Raw genomic sequence first — 21,273 nt, forward strand, 5'->3', positions numbered from 1 at the left:
TCCGACTCATAGTCGTCATGCTCATCATCACAGCTAAAATCATGAAAGAAAACGCCACTGGAATATTTTAAACTCAAACTAATTATATGTACCTATGTGTATCACATCATTCATCCAACCCGTACTTAGACAGTTGTTGATTATCAGAATGTCTTTTACAGTGTTAAGAAGTAATAAAACTATCAGATATTTGTCTTAGAATATTCTTTATTCTCCAGGCATAATTCGGTTTCTTTCTTATTTGAAGCTTCATCTTATAGACATCTGCATCTTAGACCGCTTCGGTGTAAATGAGGTTCGAATCCTGTGACATAAAATGAGATTAATTATTATAAATTATATTACATAATAAGGAAACTTATAAACATTAAGATGTCATATTTTATTTGCAAATAAATTTTCAATTTTAACAGCATTGATCCGCTTCTGTTTGTTTTAGGCTGATGATAGTCTACATCTGTCGACATCTTTCCTTGATATCTAATATCACAGACTAATAATAATATATGTACTACGTATACAACTAATATTTAAAGAATTTTTCAAATCGGACCCGTAGTTCCTCAGATTGGACCGTTCAACCGAACTCTTCAGCTATTAAAATACGTATTAGGTACTTATTAGTATAGACTATAGACGCCAAAATCCTAACTTACGAACTAATATTATCTTCATCCACTTCTATAATGTTAGACATCCGGGAAGGGGTAACAAACCGCCTTTTTCGATTTGGTCTAAAAAATAATCATATCATAACTAGTTACCTAGTTAATTAGTTACTGTTTTTTGGATAAAAATTACAATATGCACTAGTAAAGCAAAATGGCATTTATGCAGGTATAGGTACTATGTATTGTATTTTTACGTCTCTTAGCGAACAATAATATACTCTACATGTTACCAACCAGCACCAAGTTTTTTATTATTATTTTTTATTTGCCGCCTCTTTATTATGCAAAAATGTAGACTGGTCTACTTGTCAAACTACAAGTTAGTTACTAATGATCTTAAAAAACCTGCGCTTTATACTATTCCACGGCTGTACGTGCGTGTCACCCCATATTAGAAAGATAAGGCCACATATCAAAAGAACTGTTCCATGGAAAGACCATACATATCTCCAAATGTGCATCTTATTCTGAAATTCATTAAAAGCAATTACTCTATTATACTAGATTAAAAGTAATTTAGGTTTTTAAAACACAAATAAAGCAAAAATCATTAAATTATTAAGTAATTCAATTATTTGAAACATCGATTTTGGAATAAATGTTTATTTCTTAAAATTTTTCTTTTCAAGAAGCATAGAACATTCAAACGCACTTATAGGTACACTAGCCGCTCCGCGCGGTTTCACCCCCGTGGCTCCTCTCCTGTTGGTCGTAGCGTGATGGTATACAGCCTATAGCCTTCCTCGATAAATGAGCTATCTAACACCGAAAGAATTTTTCAAATCGGACCAGTAGTTCCCGAGATTAGCGCGTTCAAACAAACAAACAAACAAACAAACAAACAAACTCTGCAGCTTTATAATATTAGTATAGATATAGGTATAACCGTCACCTAAAGTTCGTCTTCGTATTATTTTTTCTTAATTATCTAATCACTAATGGCTACTTTATCTTTTTATAGAAAACTTGTTTAGTTTTAAAATATTAAGAACAAACCGCTGTTGTATGCCCATAAAATAAATGAATCATTAGATAGGTATATATGTACCTTATATCATATCGAATATTTACATGAATACTTAGATTAGTTGTAAAATTGAAAATTAAAATTACCTACTTGCAGCTTATGCGTGACTTCTCCAACACAAAACGGAACGAAGATTCCTGGTAAGTTTCCTATGATTTTAATTACAGTATTTATTGAATTTACGTAAGTCGGTGACAGTTTCTGTAACAGACACAAACGATGCTCAAAGCTTTATTTAATATCCATAATTTAGAGGATAACAAAAAATGAGTTCTCCAAACTTACGTAACATATATCAAATATAAGATCCATTCCAGCTGCTGTTAGTGTTACAGCAATCGTCAAAATTGTAGGACCAGGAGCAATAGGAACAAACCATGACATAGAAATTATGATACCCGGGATCACATGCGCTGTGGAAAACTACTAAATAGACTCAAAAAGGCATTCAAAAGAACCTTTCAAACTTATTTAACTTACAAAAAATGATAAAATATTTCCTTGTATTCTTGATTACTCTAAACTTAGTATTATGTTTATACCAAAAATAGGTTTGAATGATTATTGTACCCAAAATTAACCTCAGCAGAAATGGTAGAGCCGTTAATGTAGAGGCCTGAAATTTCGAAACATATAAAGAAAAAATAACATTAACGTAAAATTTATTGTCATTTATAACAAACGTACTTCATAAATACTATATCTCAAAATTACAGTGTAATACAATGGTCCGTGAAGACACAGCGATATGATCATCCATGCATAGCCAAAATTTAATATACAAACTGCCCAAAAGGGTATTGACTTCAATATTAATTTCCAGGGAGCTTGAGAATTCATTAACTGAACAAAAAGACAAAAGTTAGACAAGGGTGAAAACCAAGGTAAGTCATAAATTATTAGAAGACGAGGTTAATTAAAGGAAAAAATACCTACTAAGTACTACCTATTAATCAAGAAAATATTATCTTACTTGTATCGTAAACACTGAACCAATAGTATTCTTCAGATATGTCAATTCGTCCTTTGAAATGAAGGAATGTTTATCTGGAGAATCGTTAACCACTAGCAACCATATGGTAGCCCATAGAATTTGAACTGCACCACACAAATAGAAACCAACAGACCATTTAGAATAAAATTGTACCGCAGCACAAATAAGAAACGTGGAGCAAGTTCCTGTTGTTATTCCTGTCCAACGAAAATCAATATTAAATTGAACAAGTTAGTGTGTAATTAAATAGAAACCACAGAACTTACCACAGTAAGCCCACATAAAATAATGCCTTTCTATTGGAGGCACCCAATGCCTCAATACCTGAATCATACTTGGTAACATAGCACCCTTAAATAAATATTGACGATATTATCTAAAAATGAATTTAAACGACACACCTAATGTTTATTTAAAACTTAAAAGACTTAATTTATATCAAGAGAATTAGATTAGGTACCTAGAGAACGTAAAAATGCTACTACCATAGAAATCTAAATAACAAGACACTAGAAGTCGTAAGCGTGCGTGACCTTGTCGCCACTCAGGTGATTTGCACATCACCAGTGCATTCGTCACTGGTCAGTTGCTCTGGAGACCTATGAGTGTATACATGGTGTGTTTCAGCAATTCCCATTGCGGAAATTCTTCCACAAGTTGTAATTATACTTATAAAGGAATAATATTTCATCGGAAAATATTTTTTTTTAGAAATAATGCCGTTTTTCCTTAAAATTATAGAATATTTTACAAGTATTACGAGTGTCACCATAGTAATCGAAATAACAATGAATGACACAGTCGACCATTCTTATTATCACGTTTGTTCGTATTGGAGCAAAAAGTCTCATATACTTAAGGTGCGTATAAATTAAGCGCGGCAGCCGCGCGAGCCAATGTTCGACCAGAGTTGACGTTCATTTGCTGCGCGAGCCAATATGTAGATATATTTTCAGTTGAACGTAGATGCCGCGCGCGGCAGGCGATCCATCACGAACATCTCTTCTGTAGGACGCCAAAAGTGTAGAATTTTTTTTTTCAAGTCAGGAATAGGTATATCCATTTTCTTACTGATTTCTACCCACGCATCATACCTCAGCGATTTATTGTGGTATTGGGAGGATTTGCTGTTCCACAAAAATTAATTAGCGTCATACAATTGTATTAGTAAACGGCACTTTTCGTTGTCCATTTTTACGTATACGCCGCGCGAGCCGAATCACCAAAACTACAAACCGTCCACACGGCGCGCGAGCGAACGACTGAAGCTCCTTTGATGCGGTCTCAAAAACCGACAGCGAGCGGATCGCCCCGCGGCACGTTCGAGCGCGGCAATGTTCGCGTCGCCGCGCGCGGCAATCCCGTCTACATAATGCGCGGCCGCCGCGCGCTCCAATGTTCGATGGTTTGCCGCGCTTAATTTATACGCGGCTTTAGGGATGTTATTCTAAAATAAACCGTAAATTCGTGCGTTAGGATACATATTCAAAAGCTTAATTTAATAGATAAGTTAGTTTTCACTAAAATCAAGCTGTCCAATAAAAGGCATAGTTTACTTGTGTGTACTGTTTAGCTTTCGGTTTGAATGTGTTGATTTTGGCGACAGCGGTTTTCATACGAATTATGACATTATAGCCCTTCTATGTGTCTTGTTATTTAGATTTCTATGGCTACTACACTGGATCTTGAATATGATAATTTATGTATGATTCTAAGCCTGAAACTTCATTATTTTCTTATAATAATTCAATTCAATTTCAATAAATATCATACGGCATACCGCACAGAATCCGTTCAAAATTCTGACTATAAAAAATAGCCAGAAACTAAACCAAGCGGCAGAGGGTACGAGACAATTTAACGCTCCTGAAATAATTCCAGCCACTCCAACAACCCATGTCGGTCCAAATCTAAAATATTTAGTTTTATTTACGTTGTGAATTGTTTCTTTTTACAATGTGCCTTTGTCTTACCGATCACCAAGATTGTGAAATATCGGAAAACAAATACAATATCCAATATGATAGGCAGCAAGTAAAAGAGCTATATTATTTTCATTCCAATGAAGCAAATCCATGCCATACTAAAAAATAAATAGATTTTTAAATGATGATAAAGCGATAAAGTGAATTCAGGAATTTTATAGCTAACCTGAGTCCTGAAAGCTTTCGGCCTTGTTCTCAACATTTCTGTTTCATTGTAATACGAAAACCAAATTCTTTTGGAAATTTCCACCATATCAACAATATGGACACTCAAATTGTATCGCACGATATAAATAAGAAAGTATCCAAAAAATATCATTATGCCCACCTAAAAGAAATAAGTGTAGTTAACTCGCAGAAGGAAGATTCTATATACATAGTGGCTAGGATCTTTATGGATGCTCACAATTGCGCGCACACAAATAACCATGTTATAAAATTATTGTCAAAATCATGGTCATCTCGATTGTAAATATAATATTTATCGCAAGTGCCCATAAACGCAAAGAGCGTAACAAATTAGCCCATTAACAGTCAAGATTATAGTAGCCTTTAGCTACTATTATGTATTCTGTGATTATAGCATGCTTAGTTTATGTACCTTTATCATTTCTTATGGAAATGATTGAATAAAATTGTTCTATTTAGGTATTCTGAGAAACAATGTTTTATGAATGAAAAAATAAATATTATAATTTTATTACAACAGGTTATTTTTCTATTAAGGCTGCAGTCTAGCAAAATTGCGTTTTCAACAAGTTATTTGACAATTTTTTCCCGGCTAATGAAATGATAAACTGAATTTTTTTTTCTTGTTTATCAATTAGTGTTATATACGCAATGCGCGTGAATTTTTTCACATTTATAAAGTTACTTTATGTTACCTTAATCAGGCCTTCAAGATAAGTCTCTTTCCCCCAAAATCATTTCGAGCTAAGTTTGTGCACTCACTACGTTGCAACCGATTACAATTTACATAATCTGATCAGCGCATTATTATCCTTATATAGTCGTTATTAAAAACTGCTGAATACAATTGCCGAAAAACTTATGATTTTCTTAATTAGAGCGTTATAAATTCATGAAATTTCCCATTTTTTGCCTTACAAAATCGATTGATAAATACTGCTAAAAGTTATTTTTTCCATTAATTTATTCGAGTTGGTTGAAGACCAATGTGTATTAATCCTTTAAAAAAATTTTTTTTTGAATTTTGATAATTCTTTAAATATTAAAAAAATATTTAAAATAATAAGGAAAAATCCTAGCGAATTTCTTTAGTCGCGCTCCTTGGGCCGGAGCGTTCTGACGTGTGCTCTACGCTCGATTTTCCTTCATACCGAAGTGAAAGTTGCTCTACTTCATTAAATTTAATATTTTTGTTAATTGATTATTTTTATCTTAGTTTTGTGCAAATATTCGTATTTTTAAGCATTTGATTTCGATATGGAAAATAAACGAAAAAAATACGCGTGTAACTACTAGAAAAAAAATTATCTTCGAACATAAAGTTAATGAAACCAAATAGATTGCAAAGGTGATTGGCAACAATTTCTTTATTTTACGGGGTGTCAGTAAAGGGATGTATATTTCTTTAAAACTAAAGTAAGCTCATAAATTTTCTTATAATATAATTTTTTTGAAGTTCCAAAAATGTTTATTTTTCGTTTGAGAAATACGAAATATAATATAAACTTGTATTGAGAACTTGAACTTCCCAAGTTCATCCGGGGAAATCCCCATACGGGGAAAATGATTTGTTTACTCCAAAATTGATCCGAGGTGTTTTAATTTTTTCTTCTAGTCATTTTCAACGTAGCGGCATGTTGTTTGATTATTAATTTTGTAACTTAAATACAGGATATTGGTTTTATATTCTGATCTTACAGACGCGCTGACAAATTTAGTCCACCATTTCTAGTTTAGTCTAACTACAAAACTACCAAAAAACTCTAAGTACCAATATTAAAACGAATGGATTATCATCACATCATCAAAATTCAGTGGGGTTGAGAACTAAACAAACAGAAGTAACAGAGACGCGAAGAATAAAAAAAGAAGACGAAAACGATAATTCGTTGATGCTTTCCCTTTTCGACGTATTGTTAGGGTACATCACCAATCTGCAAAAAACAAAACTGATGATTCCCAATTGCTGATTAAAAATGAAAAACAAATAATCGACAACAGTGGTGAAAATTTGCTGATCACAATGAAACATCCTTCAGTGGTAGCAGATTTACTCATTTAAAATGTATCGGTGAACAGCGTAAAGGAGAGGAGGACAGGAAAACATTATGAATGTGGATGGTGGATTGTATACAGGGTGTAATCGATAAGTATGTGCAGGCGATTATGACGTTATTATTGCAGGTATCAAAAAACTTAAAACTGATATCGAAATTACTTTACCTAATGAGCAAAATGACAATAATAACTTTTTAAAAGTATAACGAGAAATATCTAAAAAATTTACTTTATACACTCCCATATCAAAAAGGGAAAATGGGACTAGTAGAAGTTAAATGTCTAATTCCGGCAAAAGACATGAATGCGGAAGATGCGGTTAAAAAAAATTTAATATTTGAAATACAATGCAAAAAATAACACTTTTGTCATAGATAAGAATCATGACTATTTTTTCCAAATTCAGGGACAACTAAACGTTGCAGAAGCAGAAGTCTGCTTATTTGCTGTTTGGACTGGAGTGAATCATTCGTTAAAAATAGAATATATAAAAAAGTATGTAACGTTTAGGCAAAATAAAATGATGGACCATTATTGGATTTTACATAAATTGCCTACTGTCAGAATTGATTGATTCGAGACTTCAGTATTCGATGCCCATCAAGGACCCATCCTATATCATTCAAGCGATTGAAAAAAAAGAGATAAATCCAGTGCAACCGATAAAGCATCAGAATGCTAGCAAAAGATTTATTAGGTTTATCAATATAAATCTATATATTATACATAATATAATAAATCTGTAGAAGACGCGAAGACTGACATCCGCGCGGACGGAGTCGCGGGCGGAAGCTAGTCAGAAATAAATATCTTTTGTTTTCATTTGCGTATTTTTCTATTTTATAATTTTTTAACACAAACATTACATTTTTTTTATTAAATACAAAATTTGTTTATCCGTTTTATTAGTTAAACTGAACAACTTTCACTAAGAAACTTAGGTCGAAAAAAATGTATAGAGTTATGCATTTTGTATGGAAAGCTTATTTTTTTTTATATTTCGTCCAAATTTCTTTGTAAAAGTTGATCAGTTATATAAACATGAAGTTGAAGATATCAATAGAAAGTATTCGCAAATTTTGTGTACTGATAAAAAAAAATCACCCGGTGTAATTTTCACGAAAATTGTTTCAAATTGTCATTTTTGGTACTTTACGAATATTAAATTATACGAATGATTTAATTTTTAAAAATTAAGTGGAGCAACTTTCCCTTAGTACATTTGTATTATTTACATATAGGATGACAGGATGCATTTGTTTGCACTACTAGACCAAGCCCTTAAGAATCTCAGAGAACATATAGAAAAAAATCTTAATATGTATGTCCCACAGGTATGTCCAGTGTACACTGTACAATAAATTTAGGGAAATAATAAGAAAAATTTAGGGAAAAGGTTAAATTTTCAGTAAATCTAACAGTTTATATAGGAGTTTTTGCCAAGTTTTGCGAAATTAATTATTTGGCTGAATTATTTGATAATTTTGAAATTATAGCTCGTGACATTAGATATGTTTACCTACCAAGTACCAACCAACATGTTGTATAATATTATGACTACCAATATAAGGATTATGGTACCAATACCATAGGTAGGTAGTAAGATGATTTTACTACCTACCAACCTCAGCTACCAACGTACATATTCATACATACTTCATGAGATAAAAGAATGAGTCAAATAAATATAGAATCAAAATAATATAGAGTCACAAATTTATTTATAGTTATATGTCACAAACAATAAACAAATTATTATTAATCGAAATACATAATATTATACTTAATAACACTAAAATCTAAAAGTAAATGCGCAAATGAGAACTTACGTAAATAAATAATAACAATAGTCAGTGAAGATAATAATACTGATCTTAACTATGAAACATTTCGACGATACAACAATATTTTTCAATAGTCCATTTGGCAATAATAATCACAGTTTCCCATATTCATTTAACATACCTGCATGTTGAAAATGTCCTAAATCCTTAATAATTGGTAATATAAACAACAAACCCAACAGATAAAATACTTCTATAATGGCAAGCACTACAATGATAAATTTCTACAAAAATGATTCTAACTATCTTAAACTGACCACAAATTAAATAAAATCAGGGATAAATTACAATCGCTCAAATGTCAAATGCTCAAATCACATCTATGCGCGAGTAACGTTTAACGATATTTCTTTTGAGTCTTTCAAATTTCCATTTTTTGAATCATCGCCCATATCTTTAAGGTCACTAGATTTTGTTTTGTCATCTTCGGCTTTATCGTCACTAATAAAATTCCATGGCTGAATATTCCCAGTGCCAAATAATATGAAAAAGATTGCGGATACTATATAAACTGAGGCTCCTATGAAAAATACTGGGCGCCATTGTTCAAAAGTATTCTGTAAGAGAAAAAGAAAATATTAGCAATACATTGACGAGATATTGATTATAAAATTGTATTTTAAACAATTGTAGTATGACATTACCCCGTTTCTCGTGAAATATGCTGTTATCATTGGAGTAAAGAATCCAGCTGTACTCCCAATAGAATTGGCAATTCCATATAACGTTCCAGCATAATTAGGTGCTAAATCTTGATGATTCTGAAGATTTGTTAGAGTTGCCGCACCATTAAATCCCATAGACATTGTTATTATAGTCACAGACAGCGCAGTCGAGCAACCCGTATAGACCATTAAAACAAGTAGGATACCAGGAATGATGTGCGAAAAAAGACAGAAAAACTTTCTTATAGTTGTAGTTGTCATCATTTTTCTGGATAATATACAATCGCCTAATGATCCAAATATTGTTGCCAGTAATAATCTAGCGAGATATGGAAGTGCTGATATAACTCCAGCAGCTTGTAATTGAAAGTCCAACACACTTGAAACAAATTTCGGTCCCACTGTCATAATAAAGTAGAGTCCCCATAGATTTCCATAATGTAGAATGACCATGGCTAAGAAAGGAAACGATGTACATATACTCTTGAACGGTGGTAAACTCTGAAACCAAAACATATACCTACATATAATAAATGTAGGTAATTACAATGATTATCTCATTTTGGTATTACCCAGGTTACAAAGGAAGATTTAATATAATCTTTAGCAATCACTTTTAAATTTATAGTTCAAATATTAACCGATGATGTAGAAAAATATTCAAGTCGTCAGAATCGCTCTATATGGAATGTGTAGATTATTTAACAATACATATTTACTTACTTTTGATTTCTTAACCTTGTCACCGAGTGCGTCCATTATGTATTTTTTCTCAGCGGTTGATATTCTGGGATGTTCGTTGGGTGTGTCGGCGACTAAATACCACCAGAATCCGCACCATATAAATGATAATCCTGCTGGCACGTAAAATGCCGAAGCCCAGCCAAATTTCTCCATTAGAGGCCCAGTGAGAGACCAAGTCGCTACAATGCCCAGGGTCCCGCCCATCATGGCACTAACAAATTTTCCCTTCTCGGCCGGTGGAGCCCACCGAGCTACCAGCACATGTAAAGCGGGATACGTAAAGCCCTAAAAAAAGTCTCTTTTAATCCATCAGGCCCCGGAATCACAGACACAATAGAAAATCTATTGTGTCGCGGCCGGATCTGGCCGTTCGGGGCTCAATGGGTTAAATTGATATGTTTGTGATCGATCCTAATATGGTTAACTTAACAAACTGAGCAGTTATTTTAATTGCAAGTTGTATGAGGTAATTTTAAATTTGTCAACATTTAATTACTTCTTATACCTTATTAAACAATACCTTTAAATATGACAAAAACATGCGACATTAATCATTATGAAATATGAGCATGAAAATCCCACAATACAAATCTCCAACTTCGTCAATCAACAAATAAGTTAATGTTTGAGTCACGTGTACGGTGTACATGTTAAAACAAATAATTTCATATAAGTACTCGTGAATCTTATCTAATAGGTAACACGAAGATGGAATATAAGTATGAAGATTTATCCTCAATTGTGAGTTCATTTATTTCATTTTTTAAATACAGAGGAAACATTTGTATTGAGTACCTATTATATTAATGGTGGTATATCTTATTTTCCTTGGTGTTTTTATATTATGTTCATCTGTACAAATTCAAGGGCATACAGACTAGTTTTGCCAATTTTAAAAACAATAATACTAATAACTTGTTTAAAATCAATAATAGTTGAGAGAACACAAATTGAGGGAGTAAAATGTGTACAGAAATATTGCCTGTAATAGTATTAGCTGTTGTAGTCAATGGTACTAGTAAAATACTATTAGAGACAAACTATAAAACTGCTGATTCCAAACAGATTCTTACCCCCGCACATCCAAGAAGGAAGCGTACAATAACCAATGCGACGTAGCCTAAACGAGCAGCAAAAGGGCTCAAAGCTGTCAATATCCCACTGATAAGAGTTGTCACTAGAATGACATATCTGGGACCCCATCGCTCAGATGCCATACCTCCTATGAGGGATGTCAAAGGGTAGCACCAGAAATAAGCACCAATTATGGTACCCTGTTGGTCTGCGGTCCAATTAAAATATTCTCCGTGCACCTGGAAATGAAGAAAGAATAATTTACTGAAATCTAGGAGAACAACGAATATATTCTTTTTTTTGTAATGTACTGGCTAGTGGCTGGCACTATTTATTATTGAGGTTTTTGTTAATTTGGTTGGATAGAATTGAATAAATTTGCTATAAACATTTAAAAATGGTCGGTGTGGATTTTGACCGCGTAAATGGAACTAAGTGAATGTGAATAAAATGATGGCCATACCAAAATTCGAAAAATCTTTGTCATTACTACTACTACTGTCATGCCAATTTCATGTGAATATTTCGCAGTTCATTCCGATTTCAGTAAAAAAGAACTTTTTATAACAATAAACGTATTTGCACTTTGCAAGACAATAAACATTACTCTAATTTGAGAGCAAGTTCTGAGTTCACTGAACTCGACGATTTAAAAGCGTTTGGAAAGAAAAAATAAAATGAGCCATTAACGTGACATATTTTTCAAAACTAGTAATTAGATTAGAACGTGCTTAACTATCGATACGTGTGTAATTATAGTATCGCATCACGCAAAAAATATTTCGTTTGGAAATGCTTTTAAAAGGATGATACGATTTCTAAGTAGTGATAACTGATAATACATAGTTCGTCGGAAAATAGTTAAAATTCTATATTTCTATCAAACTACGAAATTACATTTCTGCGCTGGATTGTAAGTTCTAGAGTAAACAATCACATTGTTAGTTCTATAGTTATAGGAAAAGAAAAGATATTCGATGGTCCTAACCTAAGAATAATTTTGAGTAAAATTGTATTATCTTATTGAATTATGAAGCAGTACTGAACACATAAAATTTATCAGATAAAAGTAAGATGGACCATTTTTTATAGGCGCAAAGTTACTTTTAAATTAGCTCATCATCGGCCTCTCTAGCATCTAATATCAAGTTTTTAAATAAAGCTAAAAAAAATAGTTATTTATTATAAAATACAACTAACTAGTTACTTACGCTGTGAGAATTTTGTTATTCCCATTCATTTTATTTTTGCGTTCTTATCATAACTGTACCTATCTAGTATCTAATCTTATACATGTATCCAAAAGTTGTAGGAAATTCGTGTTAAGCTTTCTTGGAAGGCATTTTCGAGCCTCAGCGTCTCTCAGCGTACTGCCCCTTCTACGATGTACTTTAGACGTTATATTTTCTAAATAAAAAATATTACGAGGACATATTTTACCTGAGTGCGTAGTTTTGTCACATGATCATGAGCCACAGTAGCATTGGCGTTCATGGTATCATTATAAACATCGATTTTTGAACCACACTGCGATCGCTTCCTGAAACCGAAAAATATAATTGTTTCTTGTTCTCTACTCAAACCTGTATATTATACGGAACGTGCCATCAAAATAGAATATATTAATTTATTAACAAATTTAGTGTAATTTAAAAGGCACGAGTCGAATCGAATCGAATCTTTTAAATGATAAAATTAATTCTTAATAAATGCATTTATTAATAAATTACTGATTCGTTGAAAAGGAAAAAAGAAGCATGTTTTTTTTTGCCTCAGTTCAACGATTTTGCACATTTACATAAAATATACATAGATTTAGTTCACAGACATTTATCAATGACTTGGTTATTTTGCGCAAAAGATAGGTAAGGTAGGCAAATAATTGGCTATAGTAAAATTAAATCTACTATAGTAAATTTATTTCAAAAATTCGGAATATTAAATAACACCTAAGGCCAGGTTTCCATCTGCAAGAAAACTTGCGCAAGAAATGTCCGACAGTCTGTCTGACAGCAGCTTGCAAGTCTACTTGCAGGTGGAAACGCGGAATTAGACTTGCAAGTTGCTGTCAGACAGACTGTCGGACATTTCTCGCAGAAGTTTTCTTGCAGATGGACAACCGGCCTAAGCCTAGATATTACCACAGACTAATAATACTACGGATATTACGCTTTTCTCATTGATAGTCCTGCCAATACCTCTAGAGTACATACGTAATTTGTATACCAAAAAGAATTGCAAAGACGTAATGCAACCTATTGAGCTAATAGTGCTTTTGTTACAGGTAGATAACTTTAGCTGGTTTGGTTTACTTGAAAACGTCGATTAGCCACACTACACCGGACAAAAACAACATTTGCATTGGTCTGAAAGTTTTTGAAATAAAAACAAACCTTTAGGTACACAGTTAATAGTCTAGAAGTATTCTGTAGCAATATTTAATACATGATTTATGATATATTTATTAATTAATTAATAAATAAGATCGCATACGATACGATGTCGTTTTGATTTATTTATTGAGCGCTACTTATATCGAATTATGTAGGTAATATGTGACATACCAGCACATAATAATATGTTATAGATTACATGTACTTCATTCAGCTCAGATTATACAGTGGATATACTTAGATCTTAGCAAGTATAGTCCAAAGTCCTTTCACGCATTATTATCCTCCACGGAATGCCTGCTTCTGCAGTCTATTTTTATTAAAACAGGATTCACATGCGTTAATCCGTAAGAAAACAAACAGATAAGCGTACATAATTGCTATGCAGTTATGTTACTAGTTTATTTTGTTAAGGATTACATAAGTGAGGAATTTGATCTGACTCCGTGTGGATACTTAGATACTGAATATATCGCCTACTTATATCAGATTCAGATGTAATTATATTACAAAATGCCAACCGTTTATAAACGGCGAGATTATACAATTTGCCTGCGACATATAGGTACATGTCTTCCTCTTTCTAAAAGTATAAATGTCAAAGAATTTCACTTACGACGCGGCTTTCATAGGTTCCGGCACCATAGCAATCAAATTCAGGCTGATATTAACTCGTAGCATGTAGATCACCCAACAACTTGTGAATAACATGAGCCATAGATTCAGCCTCACTGGGATCACATCTAAAATAATAAACATTCTTATCATTACACAAATTCATCCATCTAGACTTCTGTACATGTACATTTTCCAAAAACAAATATAACTTTGTTTCGGATAAAAAGTTATAAGTCCTATACATAACCTTCTAAAGGATAGGATAGTTAGGTATCCTATTCTATTCTTCCTACTAATATTATAAATGCGAAAGTTTGTGAGGATGGATGTATGTGCATGTGTATGTATGTATGTTCGTTATACTTTCACGCAAATACTTAGAGGGTGACTTGGATTAACACATAAGATCCCGTAAATCCCACGGGAACGGGAACTATGCGGGTTTTTCTTTGAAAACGCGGCCATAGCCGCGGGCGGGTAGCTAGTATGTCATATTTGTTTGAAAGGTAGGTAATTAGAGCTTAACGAATGTTAAGTTTAAGTAGCTAAGTAGGTACATGAACTCTGTTCACGCATTATTGAAAGTCTAGATCATATTATATAAATATTTTAGGTACCGGTAACAGCATTTAAAGATTTATTAGCGGTATTAGGCAAATATAAAGTTTTTAGAATTTTTGTCTGTTTGTCTGTAAGTAGGGTATGTCCGGAATAATCTCAAAAAGTACTGCAGTCTGCATGCATTTACTTCAAATTTGGTACAAAGATAAGTTGAGACCTGAGGAAGGACAAAGGAAGGTTTATCCCAGAAATCCCACGAGATCGGGAACTTTGCGGGTTTTTCTTCGACTACGCGGGCGAAGCCGCTGACGGAAAGCTAGTTATAAATAAAAAATAGGCAAGTCATTCATGATACCGTTTTGTTGGATGTATTCTAATAAACATTAAAGAAGGACAAATTAATATAAGACGTAGTTTCGGCAACGTGTTTGTCTTCTATTTACATAAATCCTAAAAAAACACTACCTAAGAAATGTGCAAATGTTGACATTCTTGTATTTTATTTTTTGCTTTTACTGTTATTACTACTGTCTACGTTAAATAGAAATTTGTTTGTGGTAGGTATACTTTAAAACCAATTTCATAAGGCACAAATATGTAGTTAGTATGTACATTAGTAAATTATGTATGTACGCACACCAAAAAAGTATTAAATTTTAAACGACTAGAAAACAATTTCTTATTCGTATTATGTAATACTCTGCGGTAAATTTCCAGGCCTAAATACAAGCGATTTATACATATGTATTCTATGACTTCGTTTTGATTATCTCTTACTACATATCATAATCTATGTAAATTAGTGCATTACGAAAAACATACGTATAATTACACAAATAATTCTAAGCGACATACCAAACCCCTATGGGGTAGATACTACTTTATGCGGAAAATAGGAATTAGGACTCAATATCTATAAAAAATATGCTTTTATAAATTCTCAGGTCTAGTTTATAACATACAGGTAGGTGCATTTTTCTTTAGGTTTCGTTTCTAAATATTATATTATCACCGAAGGTACCTAAAGATAAATTTTATGGGATTAGCTGCATTGCTGCATTTTATTAGGTTCACCTTTTTTTTAAGAGGGGAAATCTTGCATAGATACCCACGACCTCCGGGGAAGGGGCTGTGGGTTCTTACCGATCAAAACCCCACTTTCCGTCAAGCCGCATCAACGACGGGGCCACGGGTATGGTAGAATTCGTACCTGAATTTTTGTAAGTAAGTATGTGCAACCGACAAGTTTGTATGTTACCGACTCGATCCTTAACACTCGAACAACTGTAAACGGGCAGATTTAATTCAAACTATGTACACTTATCAAGGATCGGTGAATATACAAAATTTTAGCGTATTTGTTAGTTTTGTTAAAATATTGGTAGTTTGGGTACCAATTACTTACTTATTAATGGAATATACCTAGTTTTAATTAGCTTAAGAGATTGGTTTACTTTCTTTATCCTTGTGTACTTTACATAATTTAAGTCCATGTTTCTTATTTATATATTCTATATACTTAGTACAAAGTACAAACGTAAGTTCTAACTTGATTTCACTTCCAGAATAACCGATAATTAAACAAGAACATAACAACATGCATTAATGTAGGTACATAAACATACGGTCTATTTCTAAAAGCAGACATAATTATTATTGATAAAAAATAGGTATAGTGTGTATTTAAAATACATATCTGTTTTGTGGTATTTAAATACTCGATTTCCTAAAATTACTGTAATAGATAAGTAATGAAACCAAGAGAAATTTCGCTATGTTACCAATAAAATAAATGTTTTCAGTAAAAATACTTAAATCTAACCACACTGTTACCTCATAAAATTGCAATAAGCTGCAATACTAACCAATGAAGCGTATAAATAGAAGATTTTTATTACCATCTATTCTCATTGTCATTTATTTATAGTCAATTTATATAAAGAAAACTACATATATAAAAACAATTATCTTATATATAAAACAATGGTTACACATTTATTATAAAAATTGTTGTATTAATACAAAATAGTAAACAGCTGTTATGACATTAAGTACATGTTATTGTCATCTTAAAAGTTAAAGCCACAGGTTAAAGCCAACTAGAATTAATATAGTTTATGTGTAATATTAAAAAAATATTTAATATTTAAAATAATGCTTCACGGATCTTTTGGCACTTAGCGAAATAAGAGTAATTTCCGTAAAATAGCCTAAAAAAAGTACATAAATTAATTTTCCTATTTATTTTTTTGTCAAGATCAGTTGCGAATCAATTAACCAATAACTTAAAAGATTTTCATTTAGATATTATAGTGATACTAATTGTCGAATATACTTTTCAACGTAGAGTCAACACCAAACACCAAATGGGGAAAACCAAAATAATGGTAACTATCTTTAGCTACTTACTACTTTTATAACACTACGAACAAATACATATATGTAATATCTAATGTTTATTATAGGTATAAGATTTGTTTATGTACCATTAACTAATAAGACAAATACCTTGCAAATACCTGAGGCTGCGATAGTTTAATATGGACTATGGAGCTGCGCTCCGCGGTGTCACCCGCGTGGATCGATGATATTATATTATAGCCTATATTATAGATGGTGTATTAAAGGCTATGAACCTTCCTTGATAAATAGGCTATCTCATATCGAAGTTAAATTAATAAAAATATAATTTATTCATTATATAGGGTGTCCCACTATCGGTATACTAAGCGCAAAGAGACTTGTAGCCTTGCATACACTGATCACGTAGGTATATTACGCAAAAAATTTTTTGCTAAATTTTTCTTTAAAAGTTTTTGCGTTTTCGTTTTCTTCTCTAGCTTCGCGCAGCCAGCATATAACGCTTCGCTGATGTGAGCATTTTGTCTATGAAAACATTATCTTAGACGATAGCTTACATGCGGGTGGGAAAGTTGGGCGGGTTGCTTGTTAGGGCTGTACAAAAAGAGTTTTAAGAATTCATCTATTTGAGAAAAAAATTCATATGGAATTTTCATAACAAAAATTATAACCTCCGTTGAGCTTAGAATACCGAAGGTAGGACACCCTGTATACTTAAACAATCTTAAACTCTTCAACTTTGTAGGTATTGTAAATAAGATCCGTGTATTTGTTTTAATATAACTCTTGAAAAATTATTTAGTAATTTTATCATTAAGTTTATTCTATTCCTCGACGACATTTATATACTATAGCATTATAGCGATCGCCCAACCGCACCTAATCGCACATGATAATAGCAACATACGTAGATACCTACAATAAAACGTTTCCGATCAATTACTTACCAATATACCTACCTACTTAATACCATTTTCTACTCGATTTCAATTTGTATTTTTCAATTATGTTTTTCGTATCAGTGAATATGCTATTGTAACCAAAACAATAAATCGACGGATCTTCATCATTTTGATGTTTTTTATAAGAAATTTATTACATACCATACAGGTAATTAGGTATTGGATGTATCACTTCTAGAGATAGGTACTATTCTATCGGTTAAACCTTGACTATTGTACAAGCTGCCTGCCATACTTTCTTTTTTTTTCAGGAAACAATTTCGGTCGCATCGCGATCGCAGGCATTGTATTTGTTTATTACTAAATTCGAATGTCATGGTGTTTTATTGTGTGACGATTGACGAATGACCTCCACAAAGATCATTCGTGAGTACCAGGAACAACGCTATTTAAAAAATAATTATAACCGTCATATTATAGTTAAATGTAGTTTATGTTGTGTTTTATTAGTATAATTTAGATATAGCTAGTCTTTATGCACCAGGTAAAAACGAGGAAACAGGCAAAAATAACTACAGTTATTCATGTTTACGAATACGGACTTAAACTCCAGTTAAGGACATGTTACTATCCAAACATGAACATTTTAACTCCTTAGAAAATCGTTATAATAATTAACGTCACTGTACCAGTAATTCTCGATTACCAGCTACCTATCTATAAAGACTAGGTATATTTTGCATATAAAATAACGTAAAACGAATCTTGAACGACACGGATCGCGAGATAAAAATCCTATAAAATCACGTTTGTAATGTATACGACTCAAATTCTATTATCGTAAGAACGCAACTTGTAAACTGTAAAACAACGATTCATATTTGATAACAGTCGGTTTAAGCAAGTACTGTTGAGTGTTGATGTAACTGTGTCCACATTGATTGAATTTCAAAAACATTTTTCTTTGAATGTTTTTAAATGAAGACGACGTGGACAATCACTGGAACAAATCAAACATTCCTTTATGTTTAGAAAATACTGCTAACTATACTGACTACCATCTACTATAATATATTCCATAACAACTTCGGCCGAATTAGGTTTGAAACCTATGTGAATTTAATATGTTGTCTGGACTCTGGACACACTGCTTTATTTAAATAAAGAAATACCTACATAAAATGCATAAAATATTCTGTATGTCAACATCTTCATCCCAATAAACATATATTTATTTTAAATTCAAATAAAAACAAATAACAAAATCATAATATTAGATGGATTATATAGATAACACTGTTTTGTTATGGGAAATTCAAATAGTAAAAAATAACGCTATTTTTTGTAAAAACAAGCAAAATTCTGTAAGTTGGCTAAAAACATGAACAATGTTTTAGAATAAAAGGCGAGTTTATGTGTTCTGTAATAGAATAATGTTCTAAACTTGTATGAAATCTGTGAATATCAATCTATGAGGAAACTAAATATTATGTAGTTTGCTAAACCATAAAAAGTGCTTTCTCTCGGGCGCAGTGATATTCCACTTCATTATATATTTTATTAATTTGACTTGCACACCCATAAACAGTTTCACAGAAAGATGGAAACTATAAATATACTTCGAGCACTACAACAGGCATTATAAAGTAACTATTTAGTAATCTGTGCTATTACTAAAACCAAAACGTTTTAATGCTCTAAGTCTAATAAAACAGATTTTGTGTAGGTAGGTTTTTTATTTTTTTTATTTTGTAAATAAAAAGAATACCTATTACTTGTTTACTGACAGTATTACGTTTTTCTAGCTGCTAGCCCTTTTATTTTGTAATCTAAGCTGCTAGTATATATTATAATTTTTCTATATATATTAATTGAATAAACGAATGCAATAACATACTTTTTTATTTTGTTTTTAAAATGCATAAGAAAATTATATATTTTTACACCTAGAACTATAAGATTTCCTGTATCGAGGTTTTAGACTGAGCACTTGATTGACACTGAGATTGATGAGGTAGGTACTTGATAATTATACCTTTATTGGATTATTTACAATAATCTCATAATATAAGGCAAAGTTTTGAATAAAACAACAAGTTATTATCAGAAAAGACATGCGACATGCTACGATTTCACAGTTCCTTTACCGTAAATCTATTATTATTTTTGTTTCACTGTCTTTCCGACAAACAAGTGCTATTAAGTAGTTATATATATGCTCTGTGGTTATATACTGTAGTTACCATAGAAATACACAGTTTTTTTCAGTATTGTTAATGATTCAACTGAAGTTTAGACTAAAGTTATGAACGCTTTGTTTTAATATTATATTGATGCGGGCACATGCGCATACGCAGAAGTGCTAATTATTGTAAATAAATATTCACAAGGAAAGTTATATTTTATCTTAACTACACTTTGTTCTATTCCTTTGAAAGAAGTAATAAAAATTCACTTCGAAAATAAGCATTACAAACTTAGAATAGATTGAATACCTACCTATAATATTTTCTATAACTACATAAGTACTTTTATATTTGCAAATAAAAAAATTATTTGATTTGCAAAAATATGAAATCTGCACGTTAAAAATTAATGATTGAATATATTTTATACTTTACCAATCATAAATTTTTTAATTAATTAATTATCATCTAAACATAGCGGGTACAAGAAAATAATCGTGACTACGGTGTGTACTTACCAAAAATTTTTATATTTATCACTGCCATTTTTCACAATAATATCGTCACAAAAAAAAAAAACTATTTCATGCTGTCATCATGGTTTTAAATGGTCAAGTGATCGGTGTAACGCGCGGATGGTGTGTGACTTTGTGAGCGTATCGTGCGCCTGCGACTAACAGCCTACACCGCGGACGTTCTTTTGTCAACAACTACTGAACATAGAGCCTACGAGAATTCGCAATACCTAAGCATGAAATTGTTTCTATAATATTCCATGGAATTTAAATTTTTTATTGAATAGCGGTTGGCACTTGGCAACGTGCTAAAAAAGAGGGGAAGGTAAAACTGTACATTATAGGGCGTGGAATTTGGGGGTAGTGGGGGGTGGAGAGAGGGGGGGTGGGTACTAGGAACTTCCCCTGTAAAGGGGGGAATTCCTGCATGCTCATTTTTTTTATTTATGCAATACAAACTCGAATATATAATTAAATTATTAATGT

At 32.1% G+C, this 21,273-nt stretch overlaps 2 protein-coding genes across 2 annotated transcripts; both read right to left on the reverse strand.

The window, feature by feature from the left end:
- Positions 1 to 249: 249 nt before the first annotated feature.
- Positions 250 to 4,932, reverse strand: LOC149481087 (sialin-like). The gene is made up of 12 exons (XM_089705813.1): positions 4,844 to 4,932; positions 4,666 to 4,775; positions 4,473 to 4,602; positions 2,959 to 3,043; positions 2,672 to 2,889; positions 2,386 to 2,541; positions 2,179 to 2,314; positions 1,984 to 2,111; positions 1,789 to 1,899; positions 1,017 to 1,138; positions 657 to 734; positions 250 to 304 (listed from the first exon to the last, which is right to left on the reverse strand). The coding sequence occupies exons 1-12, from the start codon at positions 4,928 to 4,930 to the stop codon at positions 250 to 252; spliced, it is 1,416 nt and encodes a 471-aa protein (XP_089561939.1). The 5' UTR covers positions 4,931 to 4,932.
- Positions 4,933 to 8,622: 3,690 nt separating this feature from the next.
- LOC149481088 (sialin-like) lies at positions 8,623 to 20,990 on the reverse strand. The gene is made up of 7 exons (XM_089705452.1): positions 20,791 to 20,990; positions 14,261 to 14,387; positions 12,692 to 12,791; positions 11,251 to 11,490; positions 10,157 to 10,462; positions 9,413 to 9,934; positions 8,623 to 9,325 (listed from the first exon to the last, which is right to left on the reverse strand). Exons 1-7 carry the CDS (start codon positions 20,816 to 20,818, stop codon positions 9,089 to 9,091), a joined length of 1,560 nt encoding a protein of 519 aa, XP_089561578.1. The 5' UTR covers positions 20,819 to 20,990; the 3' UTR covers positions 8,623 to 9,088.
- Positions 20,991 to 21,273: the final 283 nt, after the last annotated feature.

Source organism: Colias philodice, chromosome 17 (assembly GCF_061535455.1).
Source record: "Colias philodice isolate Cphi_HAF_F1 chromosome 17, ilColPhil1 Martin Lab GWU primary, whole genome shotgun sequence".
Taxonomy (NCBI): domain Eukaryota; kingdom Metazoa; phylum Arthropoda; class Insecta; order Lepidoptera; family Pieridae; genus Colias; species Colias philodice.

Coding starts and splice junctions, on each gene's coding strand:
- LOC149481087 (XM_089705813.1), bottom strand. CDS start 4,930: ATGGTGGAAATTTCCAAAAGAATTTGGTTTTCGTATTACAATGAAACA. Junction 2,315..2,385: donor TGAGATATAGTATTTATGAA/GTACGTTTGTTA, acceptor TCGAAATTTCAG/GCCTCTACATTAACGGCTCT. Junction 1,139..1,788: donor AAGTCACGCATAAGCTGCAA/GTAGGTAATTTT, acceptor AATGAATTTCAG/AATAAGATGCACATTTGGAG.
- LOC149481088 (XM_089705452.1), bottom strand. CDS start 20,818: ATGGCAGTGATAAATATAAAAATTTTTG. Junction 12,792..14,260: donor GAACCTATGAAAGCCGCGTC/GTAAGTGAAATT, acceptor TTTCGGTTTCAG/GAAGCGATCGCAGTGTGGTT. Junction 10,463..11,250: donor TCCTTCTTGGATGTGCGGGG/GTAAGAATCTGT, acceptor GACTTTTTTTAG/GGCTTTACGTATCCCGCTTT.